General features: G+C 35.3%; 1 protein-coding gene across 1 annotated transcript; it reads right to left on the reverse strand.

Annotated features, from left to right (window-relative positions):
• Nucleotides 1-2,997: 2,997 nt before the first annotated feature.
• LOC135223459 (ERC protein 2-like) lies at nt 2,998-9,025 on the reverse strand (the record flags this gene model as incomplete). The annotated part of the gene is given in 4 exon segments (XM_064261879.1): nt 2,998-4,920; nt 5,752-5,832; nt 7,252-7,407; nt 8,829-9,025. Coding segments are annotated over 4 exon segments (494 nt in total), but the record flags the coding sequence as incomplete, so codon positions are not given.
• Between the last annotated feature and the right edge of the window lie 1,526 nt (nt 9,026-10,551).

A 10,551-nucleotide genomic window follows, 5' to 3' on the forward strand; every position in this document is an offset into this window, starting at 1 on the left:
CTCTGGGAACCAGCGAGGTGTCAGGTACCTGGGTGGGGGACCAGGTAGCCTGGCACATCAACAGAAAGGAGTTGATGGCTGTGTGGTTGGCTCTGAAAGCTTTCGAGCCCAAAGTCAGAAGATCAGTAGTGCAGATCAACGCGGACAACACTACAGCTCTGGCATATATCAGAAAACGGGGGGACGCATTCCTTCTCCCTGTACGAGACAGCAAGAGACCTTCTCCTGTGGACAGAAGAAAGGGGTATCAAGCTTCTCACCCGGTTCGTGTAGGGAGAAAGGAATGTGAGAGCAGATCTCCTCAGCAGGAAAGATCAGGTCCTTCCCACAGAGTGGACCCTTCATTTGGATGTCTGCCAGAGCCTGTGGAAGTTATGGGGCAGGCCACACATAGACCTCTTTGCCACGTCGAAAAACAAGAGACTGGATCCTTACTACTCTCCGATCTCGGATCCAGAGGCATTAGCAATAGATGCTCTTCTACTAGACTGGAGTGGACTCGACGTCTACGCGTTTCCCCCCTTCAAGATTCTGGGGCTAACTATAAAAAAATTCGTAGAGTCCGATTCAACGAGAATAATCCTAATCGCTCCCTTTTGGCCGGCCCAAGAATGGTTCACAGAGGTACTGGAATGGTTAGTGGACCTTCCAAGATCGCTCCCGCTAAGGAGCGATCTACTCGGACAGCCCCACTTCCACAGGTACTACAAAAATCTCCTCGCTCTCAGTCTGACTGGCTTCAGACTGTCCAAAGTCTGGTCAGAGCGAAAGGCTTTTCAACAACAGCTGCTAAAGCAATCGCAAGAGCGAGGAGGCCTTCCACCTTGCGTGTATACCAGTCAAAGTGGGATGTCTTCAGACGATGGTGCAAGAGGAAGAACATTTCCTCTTCCAGTACCTCTGTGACCCAGATTGTGGATTTCCTAATTTTTTTCAAAGAAGAGTGTCATCTTATTGTGTCAACGATTAAGGGATACCGCAGTATGTTGGCGGCGGTATTTCAGCATAGAGGCTTAAATATCTCAGAGAATAAGGACCTGCATGATCTTATTAGATCATTTGAAACTTTTAAAAAACGTTCTCATATTGTACCGAACTGGAATCTAGACGTAGTTCTACAATTCTTTGGATCGTCTAGATTCGAACCTCCTAGTTCAGCCTCCTTCAAGGACCTGACGAAGAAGGCTCTCTTCCTTATGGCCCTAGCAACAGCTAAGAGGGTGAGTGAGCTCCAAGCTATTGAGGGCAATGTCGGGTTTAAGGAAGAATCTATGGTTTGTTTGTTTCTTCCAGGATTTCTTGCTAAAAATGAAAACCCATCACATCCTTGGCCCAGGAGCTTTGAAGTTCGTGGTTTATCTTTTCTGGTAGGGGAAGAGCCTGAAAGAACTCTTTGCCCTATGAGAATTGTGAAGTATTACCTTAAGAGGAAGGAGCAACTTAAGGCTAATCAAGATGTACTTTGGTGCTCCGTGAAGGACCCCTCTCGGCCCATGTCGAAGAATGCTCTTTCATTCTTCCTGAGAAGTCTTATTACAGAGGCACATGTTGCTTGCAAGGAAGAGCATTTTAAACTTCTGAAAGTGAAAGCTCACAAGGTGAGAGCCATTGCAACTTCGCTTCCATTCAAGAAAAATATGTCTGTGCGGAAACTGATGGAGGCGACCTTTTGGAGATGCCAGTCGGTTTTCGCAAACCACTACCTACGTGATGTAAAAATCACGTATGATAAATGCTTCGCCTTGGGTCCTTTCGTATCGGCGGATTCGGTGCTGGGGCAGGGAGCTGAAACTTATCCTTTTTAAATTTTTTATATGTTACCCTATATTTTGTATTTGTGTTTTTGGTCGTCTGAAAGAGGTTGCAGGAGGCACCTCTTTTGTCTTAGTATTAACCCTTTGTATTTTGGTTAGGTGGTCTGTTGGGTTTTGGCTCCTTGCAGAGGTAGTGGTAAGGATCTGTTATGTAAGCGGACAAGTTCCCTTTAACAAGATCCGACTTGGATTCTACCACAGAAGGGGATCACATATCCCAGTGGTAGATCTGAGGGTCTTCCAGCAACAGATCACGTCCTAGCTGTAGCTCTCCAGGCAATGCAGACTCAGAGACAGTATCTATGATGTCTTCAGCCTGATAAGGTGAGAACCAAGGTTTTTTATATCCTACAACTTTAGTTGTTTCCCTTCTTACCTGTATTATTTAGCTGTCTCTTACCCTCCACCAAGGGTGCCAATCAGCTAAGTATATATCTGACAGGAAAGTTCATGTACAAAAATGATATTGTTAAACTACAATAAAGTTTTGTACATACTTACCTGGCAGATATATACGATTAATGGCCCACCCAGCCTCCCCTCAGGAGACAGGAAGAAGAGAAAATCTGACAAGCAAGGGGGATTGGTTCATACACCCGCCACCCAGCGGCGGGTAAGGTAGACCACCTGACCTACCTGTCGCGTGTGCCGCGAGATTTGAAATTCTGTCGGGAACGTCGGAGACTATAGCTAAGTATATATCTGCCAGGTAAGTATGTACAAAACTTTATTGTAGTTTAACAATATCATATTAAATGTCATAAACTGCATCACTATTAAAGGTTCTAACAAATTCTTCATTCAAAATGTTGGTCTCAAGTACAGTACTTAACATTACTGTATTGCACAAATTCATGATCTATTAAGGATAATAGAATGAAATATTTCAGAAAGTTTCAACATGGTGCATTCTTATAACGCATCATCTGTCGGAAGAGATCTTGTCTTCATAGGAAATCTTATACCTGACAGTCACCTAGCTTTCTTCATTTTTTCTCCATTGTAAAAGTGCTGTCTTGAGCCTGTCTAATAATGTTAGCCCCACGACCTCATGTAATATAAACCAGTTACTCCATGTTACTGCATGGGTTTCAAACAGTATACAGAGACAAAATGTCATGGGCAAAGATTTTACCCGTTTCAGATCACAGGTCAATATTAAAAATAAAAAAATTTGATATAAATGTTTATTGAAAAATAAACAATTTTACATCTGGACAGATTACGGACGGAGTGGTAATACCACAGTTCTGTCTTCAAAAATCATCTTTGGTAAAAGTACAAAGTATAAGCTATGATTCTTACATTATTTCTGACTGCCAACAAACACTACACTATACTAAATGTGAAAAAATGTCTTACATAAAAAAATTATCATTAAGAAAATACTGTAGTATTGACCATATAAGACCTATTACCTAGTGATTTAAATGCTAGTCTTTGTCCAAATACTGACATAATATTCCTTTGACTAGAAAAATAACAACCACTTTCAAGGTGTTGTCACATAAAAAGTACAACATTGCACTTTTTTTCTCAGTGTATTGCAAGTTCTTTTTTTCTGAAATGACTAGATGCAATATCACCCATTTTAAAGTGGCCTTTTTCATACAGAAAAAATCTTTAAAAGTTTCCCTTTTATATAAATTTCCCATTTATATTTAACTCAACATGAAAGCTGCTAAAATGATTTCCCATTATTAATAAAAGTATTTCCTTTCTTTTCACTATAACTGTGATAATTAATCTTGAAAGCACCTGTAAGTGCTAATTAAGTGACAAAACCTATCATACAAAGCACTCCAATGGAAAAGGAAAGATGCTTCATACCTGAACATGAATGAAATTCATGGACCCCTGATAAAAACCTTACAAATCTACTTTCTGAAATAATCATCAAACAATAAGAAAGTTTGTCTCAAGCTTCCTAAAAATTTTGGGGTTGATTTCTTATTACATAATCTTAAGCTGCATAATCCATTTGCAAATAGTTATAATGATTAAAACCAAATGTATTAAAAAACTGATATTGCAGGCCTAATTTCTTGTAGCTAAACAACAGTACTTATAAGAAATTCAGGTGCATCAAGTGAATAAACCATAAAGTGCATAAGGTGCAACAAGCAAAATAATCTACAGTTATTTTGTAATTCACTAGTATGAATAAAAGTCTTGCCTGACAATGGTACAGAATACGTTCATTGCAAACTACGTACCTTATGTGTATGGAACTTTACTGCTAAATAAGTAAGCTCCTTTAAACTAAATAGAAATGGAATGTGCCATTTCAGATAAAAAAATCTTACTTATATTCTATTAAAAAAATATCTACTTTTCTCCCAGCAAGTTTCAAACACAAACAAATGATGATGATATTGCATTTTTCCTGTCATTATTTCAATAAAAAAGTATGGCACACCTAATTACACAGCAAGTATGGCATAAAGGCATTATTCTTGTAATGCACTTATGAGATCTCTTCATTACTAATATTTTGCATAAGATTAGTTGTCTTCCAGCAAGATACACAACAAATGTCATTAATTTCACAGTACAAATATCTATAAAGTAAGAAAGTACATTTTTCTTGACTGTAACTCTGCAGACAAAATTATGCCTACATAAACCCTTATCACAAAAAGTAAAACATCATTTTGATCACCATGCATTACAAAAATATATGGACGGAATATATCTGCAAGTTATTCACACAGGATATTTTTATTGCACTAACTTTTAATCATATTTCTAATGGCACAGGGAAAGAATGAGATAAGAGAGAATGAGAGCAATGTTACAAACATTATCATATTTAATAAGAATTTAATGTCAAACACAGACTATTATTTATCAATTTTAAAATGCAAGTGTTATCTGCACCTACTGAACAATGACAAGTAGATGGTAAAGTATGACTTTCATGAACAGAGTATAAAAAGAAAAATGTTGGGCATAAGACCTATATTATATCCAGAACCATACTTCAAAACATTCCATGTAGCAAGATGTAGATACCACTAAATTAAGTTCCATGGTGTTTATTTTTTCAAAGGGTATCCACATTTGATGAAACTGTTGAGTCAAGGATTGCTTCAAAGTCTTCATGCTGCAAATATAAATGTGATAATTGATATCTGAATATGTTTCAAGCTGAAAATAGGTGTATTACTGTAAATAGATATATTGCCTGATACTGAAGACAACTTCAAAAAAAGACAAAAGCAAAATTGTAATTCATTTAAAAATCATTCAAAAATCATATTAAAAATGCCTAACCATGATTAATTAGGTGACCAAACAATTGCACCAATTCCATACACTGACTACAAGTTTAGGATAGTATATAGGGATGAAAATGTTCTCTGAAAATAATTACAGTACTGTTATTTTGGGACGTTATAAATTATGCAAAGCAAATATCTAAGACATGTAGTTACTAGCACTTGCATTCCTTACTTCATCATATTATGCTGCAAATTATAAGTACATTACACCAAAATACAAATCTGGATCAGACTAATTTCCCAGACCACAAAAGGCTGACAAACAACAGTACCTACTTTATTACTAATGCAAATAGCTCTGCATAAGGGGATGCTATTTACAGTTTGCCTAAAGCAACACACTATAGAGAGTACTAAAGATTCTTTGCAGTGACCTTTCAGCCCCAGCTGCATTACTTTTTGCCGACTATGTTTCATTTGGTCTCTCGCCACCTAGATGTCTAACTTTGTTTATTTTGGTCTCTCCCAACCTAGATGTATAACTTTCAATTTTATCTTGTTTAATTTTGTTTTCTTCAAGAACAAATCCTTTCGCAAACCCTATGATTCTACAAATGACTTGGTTAACATTTAATTATTTAATGTTAACTTCAACAAATTGTTTTTAGAAGCATTAAACTACTTGGCAGTAAATCAACTGGCATAAAACTGACCTTCAGTTGCTGAACCATGTCCCTCATTGCTCTCTCTCTCCTCTCTTGCTCCAGGATTGCATTTGTGCATTTCAGCTGTGCCTGTTAACATAAATGCAAAATATAATGCCTATGTACCACTATTATAGTAATGCACATTTTACTAACTTACAATAGATATTCTTAACTAAGGCCGGATAATCAAAGTTTGACATTAAATAATTACTCGTAGTCTCTGTCTCATTTCAATATAAATTCAGCGCAGGAAGAGTGTTTTCTGATTCATTGCTGCTCTTATCAGACTTATTTCTTAATTAGCTACATCTTTATAATAGTTTTTTAACCAGGCCACCTTTTTAGATGTGATGCACTTTGCACATAAATTAACTCACAGCTTAAAGTATAATTTCGTTCAGGCAAGAAATGGTATGGAATAACTTGCCTATGGAATACCTTGGATGTATGAACATAGGCTATATTGCAGGGACTTAATGTATCAGAAGGCTAGAGAATCCAGTCCTCTAGATAAAATGATTGTTGAATTTGGACCAGATTTCAGGTTTAAAACTCGTGTATGAATATAAATTCTATGGGAAAGGTTACTTCAAGATATCTAAATGAAAAATAAATAAATAAATAAATGACAACTGAATGCAGTGACCTCTCAGTCACTAAGCCAATCATGTGTAGTACAACAGTCAAGTCTAAAGGAATCACTTTTGTCAAAGTATTCAAATCTGAACTGGTTCCTCCTGAGTGATCATTTAAATCTGGATATGGGTCCTGTGCAGCTATTTGACTCTGAAGATGTATTTCTTAGAGTTTGGATACAGTTATTTAAACCCTACAGGCCGGGCAAAAATATACATCAAGAACACCTTTAGACCAGGTAAACTTTAAGGTTTGCCAGTTAGAAAAAATAAAAACATCAATGGAAAGAGGGAGTTGTGAAAATGCACATAGTACTATAAGAAAACAAATTCTAAAACATATTCTGTACCTTCCACAGGAAGTTGCAAGTGAATAAGAACTAAATTTTGTAACAATCTGTGATTATATATACTATGGTAAAATATTTATGAGATGTACTGGGATGGGGAGATGTAGTTATAAATGTTCTTCTAATATATTTTCGTACTTTCCTTTGCAAAATTACAATTACAGCTGACACACTATCATCATAAAAGATAAGAACTAGAACCAACAGCAATCCCTGAGTATACTTATGGGCAAATATATACCAGATGTACGTATTGGGAGATTCCCCCTTGAAATCTCATGTCACACTAATCTCCCTGTATCCGGATCTGAGGTGTGAGTGTTGCCATAAATGTTGCCATATAGTCATTTACAACCAATTTAAGTGATAGGAATGTTTTCACATCAACTTCGTTATCATATGAGCTGAACCTGAATTTCATATGCAATTATTGGGCAACAAAAGAGTCCTTCCATCCATGGTTAGTATTTGGGTTTCAAATCCAAGTATGTATTCAAATCTTGATCCTAAGCTTCACCCACCTGTAATCTGCCACACTCTTCCTCTAAGCGAGCAGCATTCAGCCTCTCCTTCCTTGCTTCTTCTCTGGCTTTTCTTGAAGACTCTGAACTTTCACTGACATACTCTGCGCTGGATCTCTTGCAAGCTGATAACTCAGTCTTCAGAATTTGATTCTCCTAATTCATTAATGTGAAACAAAATCAAAATACGTATTTGCAAACCCAAAAAACACAAAATTTTATAGTCCAATAATTTATTCACAATAAAAAAAAATTTACTCTAATCAATCTCTCTTAGCAACTAGGTGGTCAAAATCACTGACTACTATTGTTTTTCTCTAAATCCTGGCAGTGCAGAGGCACTTATCAATTACAATTCATCTTGGGGGTAAGTTACTCACAAGGTATGGTGAATTCAATATTAAATGATATTTGTGGCTTAATAGTTGAGAATGCTCAATTACTTTACATTGTATTGTATCTGCAAACCAGTGCCTACTTTACTAAATTAAATATACATTAAAAGCATGTTTTGAAAATGTCAATTTATATCTTGTTTGAAGTTATTCCTCTACTTTGTCACATTGTTTTTATACGGTATTCAAGATTAACAATAATGATGACAAAGTGATAAAGCTAATGTTACAATAGAATGCAAACAAGAGCACTAAAAACAATCCTAGTTCACCATACCAATCTGGAAGCAAATGCTTTAACATTACCATAGAAGAAATATAAAAGATACTCCCCTATTCTTTATTATAGCTATGGCCTTCCAAGTGTGGCAAATGTTTGGTGACAGTCATTTCTGTTCAATTTAAAAGTACGTAATAATCAAAATACCTAATAGTAATAGTCTTCTTTATCAGTTTAAGTTACTTGGAAATTGGTTATTCTCCTAGAAAAGTTAACAACGATCCCAAGTTATTATTCTAGACTTGCTGGGCTTGCCTGAAGAATGTTTTCAAGAGAGGTAAAAACTGAAACAAGGTAAAATTACAAAGTTACCCAGCAAGATAAAAAGACAGCAAAAGGAAGTGCTCCATTTCCCATTTCATTTACAAAAAAAAACCTGTAGGGCAAGTGTTTTCAGTCTAGTGATATTAATCAGTAGTGTATTAAACTACTAAATAATAATAATAGAAATGTGAAAGACATCTCCAGAGATATCATTTTACAAAGAAAAGGTTATTTCTCTTGCCTCCTAACAACTTTTCTATCACTCCCACTTTTATTACAGTGCCAACTATACTAACTTGGAATATTAATTGTAAATTGGGATTTTTGTAAATAATTGTAACTACATTTGTTTTCATAAAGGAAAAGTGGGTAAAAATATTGATAATACGATAAAGATACATACAGTACCAAAGCCTAATTGACTACAGTAGTGTGTAACATGGCAATTATTGAAGTTTTTGAAGGTAAATTACAAAACAAAGTATTTTGTGATTCACCTTCAAAAAGAGGGCAAAGGGAGTTAAAGTGAAAAAAACCAGCTGTTCAATACAAGAAAACAATGATAGTAATTCTACAAAAAGTACTACAATTACTTTAAAAACATATATACGTATACGTAATGTATTCAAATGCCATACCATAGCCAGAGATGAGTATTCATCCTGCAACAAATTTGATGATCTATTGAGATTCTCCAGATGTTCCTGCCTCTCCTGCAGCTGACGCCCTACCTCAGTTGTAACATGTCCCATGGCTTCGTTCACTTCAATTGCTGCTAGCAGAGAATTCATTTGCTGTTCCAGTTCAGGCAATTTATGTCTCAGCACCTCTAGTTCTACGACAAAAGAAAATACATAACACGAGTTATTATCTAGTAAAGCAATTATAAAATCCATTAATGTACATTTTCTCTTAATAAATCTTGAGCCTTTACTGATCATTAATATTTTTACAATCTGTCAAAACAATAAGTTTACCATGGAACTTTATTGCGACAGAAAAAAGTTACATCATTGGAATGAAAACTTAAAATACATAGTCTACTAACCAATTGGCCTGGTTTCTGTTTTCACACCGTGTTACTGTATGTGTTGCATATTCTTTTATGTACTGAATGATCAAATGATCACTTCCCATATTAGAAGTTACATGGTTACAGAAAATTTAACAAATGGCTTGCTTCGAATACCTTTAATTGGATATGTATGTATCCCATCTACATTTTATTTCAACCCCAAAAAATCAATTCCAAGCAGATAGTTGTCAAAATAAGTCTTGAAAATTACATATGAATGACGCTTCAAAATTTATTTCAATATGTAATACAAATCAAAACCATTTAAAAATATGTTCTTCCTGTCATCTGCCAGCTGAGAGACTAGTATACCTAATAAATGACACATCCACATGGTGAAATACCAAACTGCACTTGGCACTGTTCAAAATGGATACTGATGAGGTTACCTACTTATAGTGTGCTTTGTATAGTATACTATAGGCAGCACTAAGGGTGCTTTGCAGACCCCTTTGGCTCTACATAGCTGCAGTTTTTTGCTACCTTTTGATTGAAGGGATGTGCTTCAAATTTTTACCACTTATTAAACAACTAATATTGAAAATACATGCAAAAAGAAATCACAAAATTTGACCTGATTTTATAATTTTACAATTGAAAAAAAAACTGGTCATCTATCATCAATAGTATGCATACAAAAATTGCATTCCAAAATTATTTTCCTTATGTGAAACCAAAGATATACAGTTACGCTACATCCTGTAAAAATTTCATTGGCTTTTGTTCAGTCTTCATGTTCTTTTACTTTTTTGAAATATTTTGAGAAAACGGCAAAAAAAAAATATATATATATTTTTTTTTTTTGCTTATTTTGTAATAACCATAAAACTGAAAAGTACAAAGCTGATTTTGGCAGTAATAGTATTTTTTCATATATGAAATATTCTTTGAAATTTAAAAAATAATCAAATGAAATGAACTGTGCTTCATGCTTGATTTCCTGAGAAACATCTATATTGTAAGAGAAATAAAAATGACATTTTTATGATAAAATAATGTTTTACGTATACTTACCTGGTAGTTACATATAGCTATAGTCTCTGACGTCACGGCAGAATTTCAAAACTCGTGGTAGCACTAGTTGATAGGTCAGGTGATCCCTTCCCCCTCCCCGCTCCCTACCGAAACACTAGGAACTATTCTAGCTAAGCTCAGATACTTTATGACTACCAGTCCACAGAGGGGAGGTGGGTGGGCTTTTGTTATGTAACTACCAGGTAAGTATATGTAAAACATTATTTTATCATAAAAATGTAATTTTTACGTATACAACTTACCTAGTAGTT

Source organism: Macrobrachium nipponense, chromosome 10 (genome assembly GCF_015104395.2).
Source record: "Macrobrachium nipponense isolate FS-2020 chromosome 10, ASM1510439v2, whole genome shotgun sequence".
Taxonomy (NCBI): Eukaryota; Metazoa; Arthropoda; class Malacostraca; order Decapoda; family Palaemonidae; genus Macrobrachium; species Macrobrachium nipponense.